This window comes from Thamnophis elegans, chromosome Z (genome assembly GCF_009769535.1).
Source record: "Thamnophis elegans isolate rThaEle1 chromosome Z, rThaEle1.pri, whole genome shotgun sequence".
Taxonomy (NCBI): domain Eukaryota; kingdom Metazoa; phylum Chordata; class Lepidosauria; order Squamata; family Colubridae; genus Thamnophis; species Thamnophis elegans.
The window spans coordinates 108376970-108395307 of NC_045558.1; the positions used below are offsets into that span (position 1 = coordinate 108376970).

The window sequence follows — 18338 nt, forward strand, 5'->3', positions numbered from 1 at the left end:
GCTTCCCACAAAGGGAGACCGCAAAGGGAGGAGCGGATGTTGTAGATAATGGAGAAATACTTTGTCTCTAACCTATGTGGAGTCTCTTATGACCATATAGAAAATTTTTAATCAAGCCCCCCCTCCCCCGGTCAATAGTGTCCCACTTTACCAATGTTAAAATCTGGTCACCTTACTGATTAACCACAACAGTAAACTAGTTCTGTTTGTAAACTACAGTGTATATGTGAGCCCAACTACGTGAATTCAAAATAATCATTTAAGTTGAATGTGTGAACTCTAGCTTTTTTTGTCTAATGCTATTCATAATTTATAAACTCAGCTATCATTTTAAAAAATTAGCTCCAAAAACTAGCTAACCTCTGCTTATATTTCTCTCCCTCTCCATATATTAGTGTCACTTGAGAATCTATCTGCAGTTACCTAGGAAACAGTATAATAACCTAAAAGCTTCACCCTTTTCAGCCATTTACTGTACTGCCTGAGAAAAGGGGAGTTTGGTTTCCAACATGGAGGCTAAGAAGAATTCGCTTAGGCAGCCGCACAGATGGACTTCAATGATTGGCTCGACCCTCCAGGTAGCTTCTCAGTTTGAGGCAGTTACTGGCTGTTTTCCCGCCAATCCCAAACCCCGCTCCATTTCAGCCGGATGAATTCCAGGTTGCCATGGTTTCAATCTCTTAACCTTCTTTCGTTTGATCCTCCCCTTTTCGAAAAGGCGAACCTAGACCTTTTCCGTTTCTGATTTGTTCCTCGATAAAAATCTAAACAAATCTACTAGAATCCCATTGGATAGATACCTTTTTCTCCTTTATTTGAACTTTCCTTAAAAAAAATAACGTTGACTATTGGTTGGGTTAAACGTCTATCTGTAACGCAACACCCTTTCTGAAGATACGGTCCAATTGGGCGGAGAACAGTAAAAAAAAGAAGAAACCTCCCCCCCTTTAAACAACTTGTCCCAAATCCACGCCGCCCTCCCTCCCTCCCCCCGCCTTAAATTACCCGTGGTTCAGTCGGCGAAGTGGGTGGGGCATAAGGAGGAGGGGCACTGGAGCGAGCGAGCAGTCACAATCAGGCCTCCCTCTGTGACGGTGAGCTGCGCGCGCTGTTTTCGTTGTCTAGCGAACTCGCGTGCAGCGCCTTCCAGGTCCCAGCGGCTCCAAGGCTCGCGAGGTCCAAGTCCTGCACGCGCCTACGTTTTCGCGGCTTTTCGGCTTGGTGCCGGCAATAATCAGTAGAAGCAAACCGCAGAAGCAGACAGCAGCTCCGGGACGGCGATGTCGGCCTCTGGGACTGCAACGGTCTCTGCTCCAGCGGAAGCCGGCGGAGGCGGTGTCGCCGGGGACAAGCAACGCTCCTCCTCTTCTGCTCCGCTCAACGTGGAAGGCATCGACTTGCTGGAAAAATGCGGCGTGTGCCGAGAGCGGCTCCGCTCCGAGCGCGATCCACGGCTCCTTCCTTGCCTCCACACCGTCTGCAAGGAGTGCATCAAAGTCGAGGCCGTCTCGGGTGGCAACAACAAGGACGGGCAAGGTAAGAATAGACCTGGGAAGCAGGAGGGGAGAGCCCGGGAACTCTTTTTCCTACCCGAGGTGGAGGAAATGCAAAGGGAGAAAGACGGGGAAAGGTTCTGCAATGGGCAAACATGTTTTTGCTGGGAGCTTTTATTATTCCCCCGTTCTCCCCGCTGCGGATTTGCAGCACCGGAGATTTTTTCTCTGGATGGACTTGGAAGCGCTTCTTGCCCGCGGATTGGCTCCCGCGCCTAAAGGGAGAGAGGGAGGGAATCTGCCGTACGTGATTTTGTGTGTTTACCCGGGGGGGGAGAGGAGAGGTGGGGGTGGAGGCCCCCTGCATACTTGTCCCTTGGACGCCTGTAAGATTGGTGTGTAAAAAAAATGGAGGAAGGGGGAAAGGGGCGGTGAATGAAGGCGGGAGATGGTGGGTGGCTGTGGGGGTGGGGGAGAGAAAGCAGACACGAGGCGGGGGATGGATGGGTTCCGTCCTTGGCTCTTTCTTTCAGTTGGGCGCCTTGGGATTCCTTTCTTAGCCAGAGAACTTGTTGCCGGGGGTGTGGGGGAGGGACAGATTGCATCAGCTTTTTTTTGCTTAAGCAGGGGTGGGGGTTAGAAATGATTTTTGCTTCCCCGCGGGAAGGACGGATGTATGGCGGCGGGGGATGCAGCCAGAGAGGCGTGGCCATGCGCATTCCGACGAGTCGAGTTTGTTCAGCCCTGGAGCTCCTATCGCGAGAAGTGGAGCCCGAGAGGGGATGGGTGAAGGGGGGGCAGGCAACAGCCCCCCCCCTCCATATTTTTTAATTACTGGCTGCTTTTATCAACTGGGCGAAAGCCTCTGGAAGGGTCCGCGGCAGTTCATTTTAGGAAGGAAATAGCTTTCTTAATCCTGTGCCACCTAGTTGTATTCTCAAGACACGCGGGATGTAAAATCGCAAAACCGTGTTTTAGGTTAATTCATTGTATTTGGGGGGGGGGATGCCACCACATACACGCACCCTCAAATTTATATTGCTTGCAAAATCGCATCTTAGATTACATATATATATATATAAACGATGGAGAATATTGGACATTTTGTATGCCTGCCTAACCAGAAATACTGGCATTTTAAAGAATGAATAAATGATTGTTTTCTTTTCAGTTCTTTCCTGATTTTCATCTCCTGTATTGTCTGGGGAAAAAAATCAAGATCGCCCCCTCCCCCCCAAAAAAACCCTATCTTTAGTTGACAAAAGATTGGGTTGTTTCATGCTACAGTGTTATCCAGCATAGTGCCTCAATATTCGTTCTCCTGTTTACCAATCCTGTCTTCCTTCTGCCTCCCTTTTGAAAAGTTGCTTAATTGTATCCTGATTTTTGTTGTACCATTCCTTCTATGCAAGATTATTTCTTTTGGTTTTCTTCCTACTTTAGCTGCTATCTCTTTTCAGCACATCATCAGGTAATGGAAAAACCACCTTATCATTTAAAATATAAGGGCAGGAATTTTTTTTCCTGATTCAGAATTCTGCTAGATTTCTCTGAGCTGGTTTGTTCATCCTTCCAGCTCTCATTTGAGCATCTCCCAAGTTAAAATGATGCATAATAAAAAAGTGGTTTCAGGATCAGATTAACTCCCAGAAAGAAGAGAGACATCCTGTCATATCTAGTTCTTGTTTAGTTGTTCAATTAAAAGCTTGACTATTTTCTGGGCAAAACTACTTTCTGGAGAGATGATTGAATCTGGTATAAATAACAGGAACTCCTGTTTTGCATATTGCAGTCAAGTAAACAATGCTATAGGATATAAAGGTAAAGATATACTTCATAAAACTGAAAAAAGTTTTCACACTTATGACCCCTGTAACATCCCCACAGTCGTGATTCACATACAGATGCTCAACAACTGACTCAGTTATGATGGTTGCAGTGTCCTGGAGTCATGTGATCCTATTTTGCGACCTAAAGTCAATGGAGAAATCAGATTCACTTTACAGCCAATTCACTTAACAAATATGGTAAGAAAAATAGTAAAATGGGGCAAAACTCACGTTACAAATTTCTCACTTTACAAATTTTGGGCTCAATTGTTATAAGTTGAGGACTATGTATAGCGCTAAATGAAGTCTTTGGGTCACAAATATCCTCTTTATGTGCAGTGAAAATATAAAATATTAAAGCCCTTACTTGGATGGAAAGAAAACTGGTGGGTGGACTGTTCAAATGAGGCAAGCATGCTGTACTGTTCTCTCTTTTTCTGGGAAATACCTTCACCACCAGATGGATTTGCAACTGGCTGACAAACCGTACGCAACGTGTAGTCCTTAATGGGTCTAAGTCTACATGGAGAGAAGCAAGTAGTGGGATACCACAAGGTTCTGACTTAGGCCCAGTACTCTTCAATATCTTCATAAATGACTTAGATAAGGAAATAGAAGGGGAACTTACCACATTTATAGATGATACTAAGCTGGCAGGAATAGCTAACACTCAAGAAGATAGGCTCAAGATCCAAATGGATCTTGACAGACCTGAATACTGAGCCCTATCTAACAAAATGAAATTCATTGTAGAGAAAAGTGAAGCCCTACACTTAGGTAAGGAAAACCAAAAGTTTTGGTTTTTATATAAACTGGGTGAAACCACATTTAATAGCAAAAACTCAGGGATCTTGGATTTTTAGTGGACAACCAGCTAAATATGAACCAGCAGTGTGTAGCCGCAGCCAAAAAAGTCAATGCAGTCTTAAATTGCATTAATAGAGGAATACAATCAAGATCAAGTGAAGTACTAATACCACTCTATATAGCTCTGATAAGACCACACCTAGAGTACTGCATCCAGTTTTGGTCAGACTATTAAAAAGATGTTGAGACTCTAGAAAAAGTGCAGACAAGAGCAACCAGGATGATTAGGGGACTAGAAACTAAAACATGAACTGTTACAGGAACTGGGCATGGCTAGTCTAGTGAAGAGAAGGACCAGGAGAGACATGATAGCATTGTTCCAATATTTGAAAGGCAGCCACAGAGAGAAGGTTAAGCTATTTTTCAAAGCACCTAAAGGCCAGAGAAGGAATAATGGATGGAAACTGGCCAGAGAGATTCAGCCTAGAAACAAGGAGGAACTTTCTTACAGAACAATCCACCAATGGAACAGCTTGCCTTTGGAAGTTGTGGGAGCTTCATCACTTGAGACTTTCAAGAAGAGATTGGACTGCCATTTGTCAGAAATAGTGTAATGACTCCTGCTTGAGCAGGGGGTTGGACTAGATGACCCACAAGGTCCTTCCAACTCTGTTAATCTGTTAAAATTGCGCACACTGCAGATATTATAATGGCTGGATGCTAGTTTTCCAAGTAAATAAAGGAGTTCAAAATCCATGAAGGAAAGAAAGGATGCAATTCCCATATTCAGAGGCTTGCCCTGGTATATTCATGCAGTGGACTGAGGTGAAATAAATCTTATCTAATATACCTTAAAATGTCAAAATGCAAGTAAAGAATGTTCTGTTTGAATAATTTATACAAGAGAAAAAGATAGGCAGGGCAGTCTCTGCCTGTGACAAGATAATTTCCTAGATTACTGCCACAGAGCCATATAGAGCTTTATACAATTACTTAGAACTGCATTTGAAATCACTGATAACCAATGAAGTCCTGGTGATATGATACGACAGTAGTGAATCTGCCCAATAAACATGCACTGGTTACAACTCCTGAATGATCATATTAGAATTATTTTAATTAGCAATCTGAAATTCTGTAGCATTTCTTAGATTACACATTTTTGGCTTTTAGAAGGAGTTGAGCAATACAGAAGCCAGTCTGATGTGTTGCTGGCTTTGAGCTGAGCTTGTTCAGTTTTCTGATTCCCATCCCACTTATAATATATATTCCAGATTCCATAGCTTACATCAGGCACATTTAAAATATGACATGTTATGAATCTGTTCTTTCTCTTTCATCTAGGTCAGCAAAGGCATGTTTGTACCGGAAGAAGTAATATACTAAACAGTCCTCTAAGAGTCATTGAATTGGCTGGCCAACATATATGATTATTAAGATGGTGGAGGTTATTGCAATTGAGTAAGGGCTTTAAGGGGTGTGTATGTAAAACTAGAGTAAATTCCACAGCCAATATTTTTGTGTAACTTTAATATTTTGGATAGTAGCAGAATTGAGGGGGGAAAATCCTCGTTTTGTAGTCGCAACAGGCAAGATCTTGTTATTCTTTTATTCTTTTGAACTTTGTGTGTGTTTGTGTAAGAAAGATAAATGCAGCAGCTGAAAACTGCAATCCTACCATACCTTCACCAAGATATGCACTGTATTGTTTGGTTAATTTTGATAAGAACATGTTGGAGACAGGCTGGGAGAATAATAGATAAAAACCTTTTCACCACACAATTTTTTGGGGGGATAAGAGTAAAGACAAAGAGAAACGGGGGATGATGTGCTGGCAGGAAGATAAGAGTTGGCTGAGCTGTTTGGGGCTTTTGGAAAGAAGGAAGTGGTGGCTGGCAAATCATAATGGATTAATAGCTTTAACTGCTGAAGGCAAACTTGTTCCAAAGTCAGGCTAATTGCTGAAGGATTTCAGAAGGCTACTGAAAAAAGGAAATGACCAAGCAACATGTGGGAAGATAAACCATTGTCAGATCATTTTCAAAAGGAAAATTAAATAACAAAAGTCCTGCTAGCCCAAAGTGCCTGTCAAGCATAATTAATGTATTGCTTAATTCTTAAGAGAATGGAGGTGGGGATGGGTTTACAAATAGCTATTAACTGTATAGGCAATAGCTATTACACTGCAGGCAAAAAAATAGTTAACTTAGAAATGCTTGAACAGCTACTCAGAAATCAATTTGCTGTTTTGTTGCCTCATCACAAAAAGAGGTCGAAAGGCAGCAGGAGAGTGGAGGAGAAACAGGATGTATTTGTTTAAGTCTTGGCTGAAATGCTGCTTGACTGAAAAAATCGACACCCCAAAAGCTCTTCAGAATAGTTTGGTCTAGTGCAGGGGTCAGCAACCCGCAGCTCTGGAGCTGCATGTGGCCTTTTCGTCCCTCTGCTGCAGCTGCTTGTCGCATGTCTGCTTCACAATTAATAGGGCTTTTGGTTAGAACAGGTAGAGGAAAAAGGATGCCGTGCTAGAAGGAGACTGGTGGGGAAAGTGAACTTCTAGTCAGCTCCAGAACTAAATGGGGGGGGGGGCCTTCCATTTAGGGTCTCAAAGGAGACTCTTGAGTGTTTGAGGTTGCTGACTGCCTGTCTAGTGGTTAAGGGATTGGACTAGAAACCAGGAAACAGTTTAGTCCCACCTTAGACATGAAAACTGACTAGTGACTTTGCACCAATTGCTCTCTCTGCAAAACTCACCTCACCTACAGAGTAGTAGTTGTGGGGGGGGGGGGGGAAAGGAGAAGGACTTGTTAGCATGTTCACTGCCTTGAGTTATTTGTATAAACGAAAGGTGGAATTAAAAAAATATTATATCTTGCCTTTATTTTCATAAGTAACTCAATGTGGGGGAATATATCCAACACACATTTCTCCTATTTTCCCTACAATAGGGGAGGGGGTTGGACTGAGAGACTGACTCGCCCAAAATCGCCCAGCTGCTTTCATGCCTAAGGCAGGATTTGAGTCTCCCACTTTGTAGCTGGTTCCCTTAACCACTAGACCAAACTCTTTGCCTGTCCTGCCCCAACTTGGTCCCCTAAGTAAGAACGATCCTCTACTTCATTTGGTGTGAAGAGTTTGCTTTAGTAAAGGCCAAGTGGATTACAGTATAGAAGAGTTAGAAATGAAATTTGCACCAAACTTTCCCAGTTAACTTTCCCCATTCAGTTCTTCTCTAGTCCTCCCCCGGCAAAGCCCTTATTGTCCAATAGAATTTGTTTTGGGAACTATCTCCTCAAGGCCCTTTGCATTCCGCTTCCAGCGCTTTGTCCTTGGGATGATGTCTCTAGAAGATAAGATGCAGCTGGCGAATGGTAGCGGTTCTGACTGGTTCTCAAAACTTCCAATAATTTCCCCCCTCCCCAAATGAATGAATGAATATATATCTGGCACAGTTAGAGGGCTAAGATTTTAAAGAACACATGTTCATTTGTCCAGAGCACTTCTGTAGCAGACCAGATCACACTAGTGTGTTCTGATAGGTGGAAAGCAGCAATAAATGGAAAAAAGCAGTACAGCAATGCAGTTTATTCCTCCCACCCCACCTCCAATTCTTAAAATTTCAGGTCTAATGCTGGTGTTGGCCCTTTAATTGCATCCCCATAAATATAACTTATCTACATTGCAAGGAAAGGGGAAGCATAGAAGTCTAAAGAAGACTCTCCAACAGTTTTGATGAGAGTCTCAGTTATCTGACAGCAGAGATAACAAGGCAAGAAATGTACAATATGTCCTTTTTCAGATCAATAGCTTCCTCCTGTCAGGGACTGTATGTTTTGATAAATCTCAGAACTTCAGGCTAGACTATAGATTTGAATAGATTTTATTTTAAAAAGTATCCATTTCCTATTGTGCATGGCATGAGAAAAAAAACCCATTTTCTCATTGCAGGTTGCTATTTTGAAGAGGTAATAAGAGAAGTCTTAACTATTTTTCTATTGGGATTTTGCAGAATTGAGTTTTATCAATTTTGTCCACTTAAAGATATGTGAACTTCAACTCCCACAATTCCTGACAGCAAGCTGGCTGGAAAATTTTGGGAGTTGAAGTCTACAGGTGTTCAAGCTGCCAATAATGAGAAATGGTACTGAAAGTGGATTACAGTATAGCAGAGTTAGAACTGAAATTCGCACCAAACTTTCAGTTAACTTTCCCCATTCAGTTCTTCTCTAGTCCTTCCTCCTCCCCCCTCCCCCCCCCCCCCGGCAAAGCCCTTATTGTCCAATAGAATTTGTTTTGGGAACTATCTCCTCAAGGCCCTTTGCATTCCGCTTCCAGCGCTTTGTCCCTGGGATGATGTCTCTAGAAGATAAGATGCATAGTTAGCCTTCTCTCCTCCCAACCGGCTAAGACTAAACCTTTTTTTCCCTGTCTCCAGAAATAATAAACACATAAATTCCTGATGTAAACATATCAGGAAATTTTATTTTCTCATATTATGCTAACTGAATGTCTTTTGATTGGGAAACAATTCAAATTGGTAGAAACTTGACTGACAAGCAATTAAGCATTTTTGTGATAATATTCAACTAAAGTATGTATAGATGAAAAAGAGAGCAAAATAAGCTGCAGTTAAAGTAATTTGCATATTTACTTATACTACCTGCAGCTGTTTTTCTATTCTTTCCTGGAAGATTCAGAATTTTGTTCCTAGATCAGAAGTACATTTTGATGTAGATAGATTTGCCCCAGAACCGTAAACTCAGCCACATGCAAAACCTTTGTGCTCATATGCTTCAAACAAGAGCAATGCGTGTAACTGAATAAGGCAGGTGAGAGAAAGTGTTAAACCAAAGTTGCTTGCTCCCAGGTAAAACAGTTTGTACTTTTAACATCTTAACAATCCTAACATGATTTTAACCATTTCAACCATATTCTAAGATACTTAACCCCGTACAGTTTTGCTAAATAGCAAATCTTGGTTGCTTTCTAAGGATAATGTCTGTCTTGCTTACATTGATTTTATGAAGCTGCTTCTTACTATCTATTAGCTAGTCTAGTCTGGTGCATTATTTGGGTGTATAAGACATCTGTAGGGCTCCTTCTGCCTCTAGATAGTTTTTCTGATACTGGAAATCCTGTTTCTCAGTGTCGTGTCCTGCCCCTGTCCCCCCCCCAAGTCTTTAAAACATTTCTATGATAGATAACATTGTCCCAATTATTCCAGATGAATTCTGTGGGGTAGTGCTACATAAAGTTTAATTCTGAGGTTATCCTATCCTATTAAAAGTTTAATTCTGGGACATACATACCCTATCAGGGTTTGTTTTCTTGATTCACCTATCCAAAAATGCAGCTTTTTGCGTTGCTGAATTCATATACACGCACACTCACAAAATCATGTATACATGATTACATGCATACACACCTTGTCAGACTTCATTTTCTTGGTTCCATTGAAAATGCAGCTTTTTGCATTGCTGAATTCTGCCCCATAATCCCTTTGGGGGATAGGAGGCCATCATTTAGGTTGGGGCCACTTCTAATTTCAAGGAGGATGCAGAGCAAGATGTCTTGAGCAAGAAACCACATTTTACAGTGAGATGAAACTGAGACGCATGTACCGTATTTTTTGGAGTATAAGACGCACCTTTTCCTCCCAAAAAAAGAGGGTGAAAATCTGGGTATGTCTTATACACAGAATCTAGCATTTTTGGCCTCCCGAAACCCTGCCCCGTGCATCCCATTTTTTGCAAAAGGCCTGCAAAGTGCTCCTGGGAGCTGAGGAGGGCAAAAAGAAGCAAATAATGGGGCCATTTTTTGCCCTCTGCAGCCTTCAGGAACACACTACACCTCTCACACCCTTTGCCTACCCCATTTTTGCTCTCTCAAATCCCCCGCACATTGCATTTTTGTCCTCCCTGGCCCCCAGGAGCATTTTCAGGCCTCTCAAACTCTCTGCACGCCCCATTTTTTTTTTTTTTTTTTTTTTTGCAAAAAATGGGTCATTTTTACAAAAAATGGCATTTTTTTGCCTTCCTCAGCCCCCAGGAGCTTTGCTCTCCCCGGTCCCCAGGAGTACTTTGCAGGCCTCTCAAACTCTGCATGCCCCCTTTTCATTAAAAAACGGGGTGTGCAGAGAGTTTGGGAGGATGCAGAGTGCTCCTGGGGTCCAGGAGGGCAAAACCTTTTTTTAAAATTTATTTCAAAATCTTGGTATGTCTTATACTCTGGTGCATCTTATAGTCCAAAAAATATGGTACATGCATGTGCGTGTAAATGTTATTTGTGTGTAAAAAAAAGTTTGAGGTAAGTTATCACAAGATAGTTTAAATTATTGCAGCAAATTCTTATGCTCAATAAATTCCAAATGATTTTAATTAGATTTATATAAGAAAACACCAGACAATGTGGGTAATGTGATCCAAACATTTTTTTTTTCTAAGCAAAATTTAAAACATAAAATTGGCTGGCATGGAAATTGCCACTATATCACAGATTCTCATGGTGCTATACTTTAATTTGAAAATGAGTTATTTCCTGATAACTGCCTTTGAAAAACCTTTAAAGGATTTCTTTTGAATTTAAATGACAAAAGCCCTGTTCTAAACATTTCTTTTGTAAAATGGCTAAGAGTAAGATCCAAGTTGCTGTGTCTGACATGATGAAGATACTTTGAATGCTAAGTAATAGCAATGAATGAGGAAATAACTAGGTGGAAGGGGAGAAAAAAAAATCATTTGCTTTTTGGAGCCTACACTGTTGGATAAGTCAGTAGGGTGTACCAATGAGGGGTGAATGGAAAGAGTTAATCGCTGGTGCCTGAAAGCTAATAAACAGATAAGCAAGCCAGATGATAGAAAGTAGAAATATTGGACTCTGAATATGCGTTAAGAACATTTTAATATAATTTTATCAAGTGAAAATATTGTTTGTTTTATTGCTTTTATTTATTTAATTAGCCTTTTTGTCTGAAATACTAGCTTTTCGGACTAATAAGATAACTTTCCAGACATCTGGTTCTGTTTCTACTAATTCAAGGCCAAAAGTACGGGAAACATGGTGATAACTGGAAAGTTATCATATTTTCACTTGATAAGATTATATAAAAAGGCGCCTGAGAAGTTAGAGAAAAAGGATTTCTCATAACACAGTTGCAATAAACTATTTGCAAGGATTCTTTTGTCAACAAGAAGCAGTTCAGTTTAAAAACCATCCTGTGACTGTAGTTCATTTTATTTGCCACATCCCAATTTGCTCATTTTAGAAGAGAAGAATTGTCTTTTATTGGAATATTTTTCTGTTATGTGTGTATATTCCTAATGATGAAGATTGTGTGTATGGAAGGCAGTAGCTATTGCAGTGATAATTTGAATAGTGAGTTAGTGCCCTTTGTGAGATAATCTAGTGAGGGGGATACCCATGGATGAAGGGGTCCTGTTGTGGTCAAAAGTCGCTGAGGCCAAAAATGGCCATATTCTATGTATAAGACGCACCAACATTTCTTTTAGGGGCGGGGTGGGGGAGAGTGTCTTATGCTCTGAAAAGTATAGTACATCCAAATGGTGATAGACAGGAGGCATACAAACAGAAGCCAGAGAGTGGGCTGCACATGAGGACGGCACTCCTGATGCTTAATACTGATGGTGTATTCTGGCCAAGGCCTTGGTTAGCAGAGCTTCATATGCCTACTCAAGAAACCATTGCTAGACCCTACTATTCTACAATTTTCTTCCAGGCTCCCATCACCCCATTCTAGGAAAGATGATTGAGAAGGAGATGGCATTGCAACTGCAGAAGATGCTGGTGGAAACTGATTATCTGAACCCTTTTTAGTCAGGTTTTGGGTGCAGATATCTTTAGGAGGAGATTTCTAGCAAGAGTGTAACATAAGTATAAGTAACAATGTTATCATTGGCAATATTATTCAGTCTTTTTATAAGTAAATTTATCGAAAGCTGAAGAAATGACAGAAGAAAAAATTGAGCAGTATTTTGGCAAAGTTTCTTAACCTTATATTAAGTTTCTTGACCTTATATATGTTAAAAACTGTTGATCAAGAAAGAAGTGTTTGCTTTTGTTCTGTACACCTGCAGATTTCAAATTTCCTTTTTTATCCCCCAGTGGTTGACTGCCCAGTTTGCAAGCATCAGTGTTATCTAAAAGACATTGTGGAGAATTACTTTTTGAGGGATGGTGACACTGAAGCTCTTGGTGATGCTAGAGATGCTAACCAGGTAATGTTTACTTTCTGAATGTGACTTGCCTATTTCACATCTCCAGAGCTGGGGATGAGACCTCCTTTTTTTAATTGATTGATTGATTAATCAGTAGCCTTTTCCTATTAGTGTTGCACTAGCTGTGAAGATAATGCCCCTGCCACCAGCTTTTGTGTGGAGTGCCAAGAGCCCCTGTGTGAGACATGTGTGGAGGCCCATCAGAGAGTGAAGTACACTAAGGACCATACAGTCCGATCCACAGGTACGCAGTAATACAAAGAGAAGGCCTCATGATCCTAATCACAGAGGCTGGTATAAAAAATAATAATAAAATTGACTTGGGGGATATGCTAAACAGATAAGGCATACAAATAATAAACCCTTAGTCCACATAAGTAACCATTTTGTTACTGTTTCTCTTGAGGCTCCTCCAAATCACAGGCAAGGGAGAAGACTATCTACTGCTCTGTCCACAAACTCGAGCCTCTTGTTCTCTTCTGTGACACCTGTGACACCCTGACATGCCGGGACTGTCAGCTGAATGCTCACAAAGATCACCAGTAAGCTTTCCTATAGATTGTATAATCATATTCCTGTTAATTTTGGATGATTGTGCAGTTTCCTAGGAATGTAGGGTTCATTATCCTGGGCCAGTGGAATTAGCAGCCCTCTCAGGTCTTAGATACTTCTGTCTGTCTGTCTTTGTGCCCTATGGTGAACTTTCCTCAACACATTTTTTTTAACGGTAATATCTGCATGAGAATATGGGGATTTTAATAGATTTAGTATTTTTAATTTGAGTATTGATAAGTACTGTTTGAGGACATTGTAAATGCTACAGTTTCTGGGTAACAGAGTTTCAAGTGACCATCCTAACTTTGCTTCTCCTTTATTTATTTTTTTTGGAACACATATATGTACTTTCCATTAGATGTTCTTAAATGTGCTTTTTTAAAAACAAAAAACACCAGACTGTTTCTGTATTCAGCAGCTTTTAGTTCTCCCACTTTGTGAAAAAGGTTTTAAAAAAATCAATATAACGTGTTAGAAGATAATTGAATGTGTGTGCTGTCCAGCAGATTTGTCTGCTTTATGTCTAGCAGTACTCTTCCTTCTCTGGCCTTGGTTGAAATGAGTTATCGATACAGGTTCAGTGTTCAGTGACTGGACTTGCACCAATACTGAACAAGTTGTACTTATGACAGGTCCGTGGACTTCCAGCTGTGACAATGATGCAGCAGTCACGATCATGATTTCTGATGCTTCCTGCTGGCTCCTCACAAGCAAAGTCAATGGGGAAGCCAGCAGGAAGTCAAGCTGTTGCAGTCATGTGGGTCTGTTGTGGCCCAGATTTTGACGATGAGGAGATTGGGGAAGAGCTTGGGCCAGTTCTAGAGTTTGGGGAAGGCTCTGATGGATGCTCTGCGTCAAACACAGATAAGAACCAAGGCCATTCAACATTTCCCAGCCACCAAAGAGGCAGCTGCCTTTGGAGGCTGATATGAGTGAGGAGGAAGAACAGCTGGGGCTGGGAGCTCAAGACCTTGCAATTATAGCAAGGAACTGATAAGGTCTGTTAACTGCAGTTAGCTCCTTGAAGGATTATTTCCTGGACTTTTCAGTGGGTGAATACAATTAATTCACAAGAGGTAAATAAGGATGGATTTTTCATGACAAGGAGTCTGTTGCTTCTGCTAAGGCTGGGTCAGAACAGGGTCTTCCTTTAACTGCCCATGTGATCCTCACTTAACAGAGGCAGTTATGACTGGCGAAATTGCTATTGCTAAGTGGCACAATTACATGATGTCACACTTTATGACCGTGTCATTTAACGGTGACAATTGTGGTCTTGTTTGCTGTCAATTAACATTAAGTCCATGTAATGTCAAATAAGTTAAGAAACTTTCTCCTGCAATTGCTTAACTAACTGTGTACAAATAGTGTGTATGCTGATGCTCCATTTTGATACAGATGTTTTAATAATCTCTGTAGGTACCAGTTCTTGGACGATGCAGTCAAGAATCAGCGCAAGATGCTGGCTTCATTGGTCAAGCGCCTTGGGGATAAAAACGCTAATCTCCAGAAATCAACCAAGGAAGTGCGCACCTCGTAAGTGTCCTTTGCTAAGAAACTCTGATCCTTAAGTATTTCCATTGACATGTCTAAACCTTGAGGAAAGAGAAAGACAGCTCCTTCTGATGCATTCCTGAGGAGTTTAGGCTATAAAATTGAAAAACATTTCATAGTTATGAGTCTTAACATCTAGCATTGTAAAACTGGAAGTTTGAGGATAAAATAGTGACATTAATGGATGGAACGTAAACAACTCCACTCAGCAGCACCATAGTTCATGTGTGCAAGCCTCCCTTTCAGTTCTCATGGGACTACATCACCTCACTTCCCTATCTCAAATACCTGAGCTCCCCCTCTCCATTATTATGGTAGCCAATAGCTATTATGCAGAAGAAACCTTTGCTGGAGATCCAGCTGACATTTGTCTTGTGATGCATTATAAAGCCATGAACAAGTTTTAGGAGGTGCATATCTCTTCTTTAAAACCAGTATAATGTGACATATCCATTTATACAAAATAATAAATCAATTATAATAAAAATGTAAATCCAAGAAAGCGTCTTCCTATTTGGAAAGAAAAATATTGCTATATTCTATGTCTGCTGCTATTCTTTGTGTCAGTCTTCTGTAACTTGGCATCTTCCACTATTTTGGCTCTTTATATTCCCAGAAAAGATCTGTTTTATATATAAATTTTATGTTTATTTCCAAAGTTGAGAGAGAGACACACAGAGAGAGACTGTTTCCTCTCTTGAAAAACAGGCCCACAATTTATGAACGTCTACATCTATATTTGCTAAATTGGTATATAACATTGCCATATAATAAATATAGAAATCTATTATCAATTAATCAATTTGACCAACTAAAAATTCAGGCAACAGGCAGTCCCAACAACAAAGCAAAATTTCAAACAATACATTAACAATCTGTTATTACAATATATTTTACTTGCAGGAAGATCACAAGCAGACTGTAATCTCTCAAACTAACTGCAGCCATTGTCTTTGATCTGTCCAGGATCAAATACCATCGTTTGATTCTTTATAATAAAAACAACTTCTGGTCTATCATCTTCACTTTTCTTTAAGATTTATAAATGGGATCTTTTTAAACAGCTGCTTCTCACTCCCCCAAAATTTAAGTCTCCATTAAAGATATCTTCATAGTATGTGTTCAGTAATTTTCCCTGAAAATTGGAATATGTGTCTTCTAGTTACACATGATGGTTCTATTCCACAATGTTCATTCAACTTTCCTAAGAGTGTCCTGTTCATTAATGCCCCTTTTCAGCCTTCCCTACCAAATCTCAGGTTTTCAAGCGAAACTCTTTGCCTTTCAAATCTTTACAACAAATTCAATTGCATGGCTGATTTAACTACTATTCTTATCTGGATGTTGCCTTAAGGATGATTTGAAATTGTGACAAATTCACCAAACCTTTAATTTTTCATTTAAAGCTTGTAAGTAAGCAATTTTTTTAAACAAAAGTTTTCAAGAAGGCTTTAAGGTTGACGTCATCTTAGTCCCATCTCTTTTATATGTCTTTTGGGGGTATTGTAGGATATGTAGAATGGATACTATTCAAAATGCTTAATTTATTATTGACTGGGTTTTAATATAATCCCAATCTTCCTTATAACCAAGCTTTCACAACAGAGTAAGCTGGTCCAGGAAAGGCCGCAATTGCAATCTTTCTACAAAAGATTGTCACTAAAGATAAGTAGGGATGTGCAACACATGTGCAGTGTTTTAGACAATACAGGTAGTCCTTGACTTGCAGCCATTCTTTTAGTGGCCATTCGAAGTTACAGTGGCAATGAAAAAAGTGAATTAATGAATGGTCCTCATACTCAAAACCATTGTAGCATTTCCAGAGTCACATGATTAAAATTTGGGCACTTGGCAACTAGCATGTATTTACAGTGATTGCAGAGGTGTCACTTGATCACTAGTTGCAAACCTTCCTAGTTGGCTTCCAACAAGCAAAGTCAATGGGAAAAGCTGTATTCACTTAACGACCATGTGATCTACTTAACAACTTTTATGATTTGCTTAACCAATGAAAAAAGGTCAAAATTGGGCATGTCTCACTTAACAGCAGCTTTCATTAGCAATGGAAATTGTGGTCCAAATTGTGATTGTGTAAGTCGAGGATTATCTGTAGTGTTGGCAAATTAAGGAAGATAGGAAAAGAAAAATGCTGGGAAAATTGGCCCATGTGTGTAGGTTATGTAGAACAGAAAGATGTTTTTATTTCTGCTGTAACCTGGAATAACATCTTCCAAACAGTAGCCTACCTGAAACAAGAATAACATCTTTATTTTGGGTTAGGAACAAAATGGGGTTGTTGTTTTTTTGCATACCCCAGTTGTAAGTAATTGTAGAGTAAGAAAACTATGTTAATGCCTCAACAGGATCCGGCAGGTGGCAGATGTGCAGAAACGTGTGCAGGTAGATGTGAAGATGTCTATCTTGCAAATTATGAAGGAGCTCAATAAACGTGCTAAGGTGCTGGTTAGTGAAGCACAGGTAAGATAGGAATGAGAATTTTGGCAAGTACAGTGTGTAATGTTGAACTACAAACCTCTATAGTTGCAGGATACACTAGGCCACCCTATAAATTTGTTTGTCAGTGTCCTCATTTTATCTTTCAAAGTATTTGATTAGTTTTATTACTGCATAAGGATTGTACAAAAATAGATAAAAAATAGAAATAGCAATAGCACTTAGGCTTATAGACCACTATATAGCCCTCTCTAAGCAGTTTGCAGAGTCAGCATATTACCCCCAACAATTTGGGTCATTTTACCCACCTCCGAAGGATGGAAGACTGAGTCAACCTTGAGCCTGTTGAGATTTGCCAAATCGGCAGTCAGCAGGAGTAGCCTGCAGTAAGTAGTACTATACTCTAACCACTCCACCACCGGGGCTCAAATGCAAGAAGTAATGTAAAAGTACTTTTAAAATGTAAAAGAAGTTCAATCATTCCTTCATTTTTTTTCCATCAAGCACTCTTACTTATATATTTATATGTTAAATTTCAGTAGTTGTTTATATCAGTTTGTCATTTTTTTTCAATTGTTTTTAGTATTTTTTTAAAAAGCTACATTCCAAATTCCTTTCTTTGCCTTGCTGCATAGTCTGTTGTAAGGTAGATTTCTTCTTCTGAGTTTGGGTTGACTTCTGTTGTGAATATATATAATTTCTTCTTGGTTGTGGTTATATATTCTCCCAATTTTGGTTTTCTATTTCTGTATTGTTGGCAATGTTTTTACCCCCAAATTGAAATATTGTTTCTTGTCGCTATTGTGATACCTTACATTTATATTCGAATAATTTCTAAGAAAAATATGTAATTTCAATTCAGATTTTATTTTTAAATTCCCTGAATGTTTTGATTTATTTCCAGTATTTAAAAAAAGCCTGACCTATCAATCACTTAGGATAGATTATTCCTTTTTAAAGACATTTCCATTATTTATTGTTATATTGATTTGTCCATTGACAATGGAATTATATAACATCTATATAACATTTTGTTCCAATTACCTCTTAAATTAGAGCTTGAACTAGAGTTTACTTATTTCTCCTCCATGAATCCATTGCACTTTGTAGGTTTTTATCCAGTTTGTCAATTTTTTTTATAGTTATCGTCTCAGTGTAGTGTTTTAGTTACAATGTATAGGTACAGTCTAATAAATGATTTTGATTTTATATGTATTTTAAATTCTTTTGTCTTAAGGTCCCTTCTTTTTTAAAGATTGTTTTCTCCTCATTACTTGAAAATACATTACTGTTATAAGTTCCTTCTTTGTTCTTATTATGTCTTTAATCTGTTTCCTGCATCTGAAGATTTCAAACTGGCATAAGTGATTAAATGTTCCTTACTGAAGTTGTTCTTAGAGTAAAACAGTATT

The 18338-nt window shown here is 39.7% G+C and overlaps 1 protein-coding gene across 2 annotated transcripts in view; it reads left to right on the forward strand.

Moving 5' to 3' along the window:
- Positions 1-1074: 1074 nt before the first annotated feature.
- TRIM28 (tripartite motif containing 28) overlaps positions 1075-18338 on the forward strand; it is a 29231-nt gene continuing 11967 nt past the window's right edge. Inside the window, exons 1-6 of one of the 2 annotated variants that reach the window (XM_032234881.1) lie at positions 1075-1536; positions 12251-12363; positions 12475-12607; positions 12770-12905; positions 14338-14454; positions 16836-16950. In XM_032234881.1, coding sequence (XP_032090772.1) covers positions 1281-1536; positions 12251-12363; positions 12475-12607; positions 12770-12905; positions 14338-14454; positions 16836-16950 — 870 coding nt within the window. In that variant the 5' untranslated portion in view covers positions 1075-1280. The remainder of the gene's footprint in view (positions 1537-12250; positions 12364-12474; positions 12608-12769; positions 12906-14337; positions 14455-16835; positions 16951-18338) is intronic. The other variant, XM_032234882.1, reaches the window with a different exon arrangement.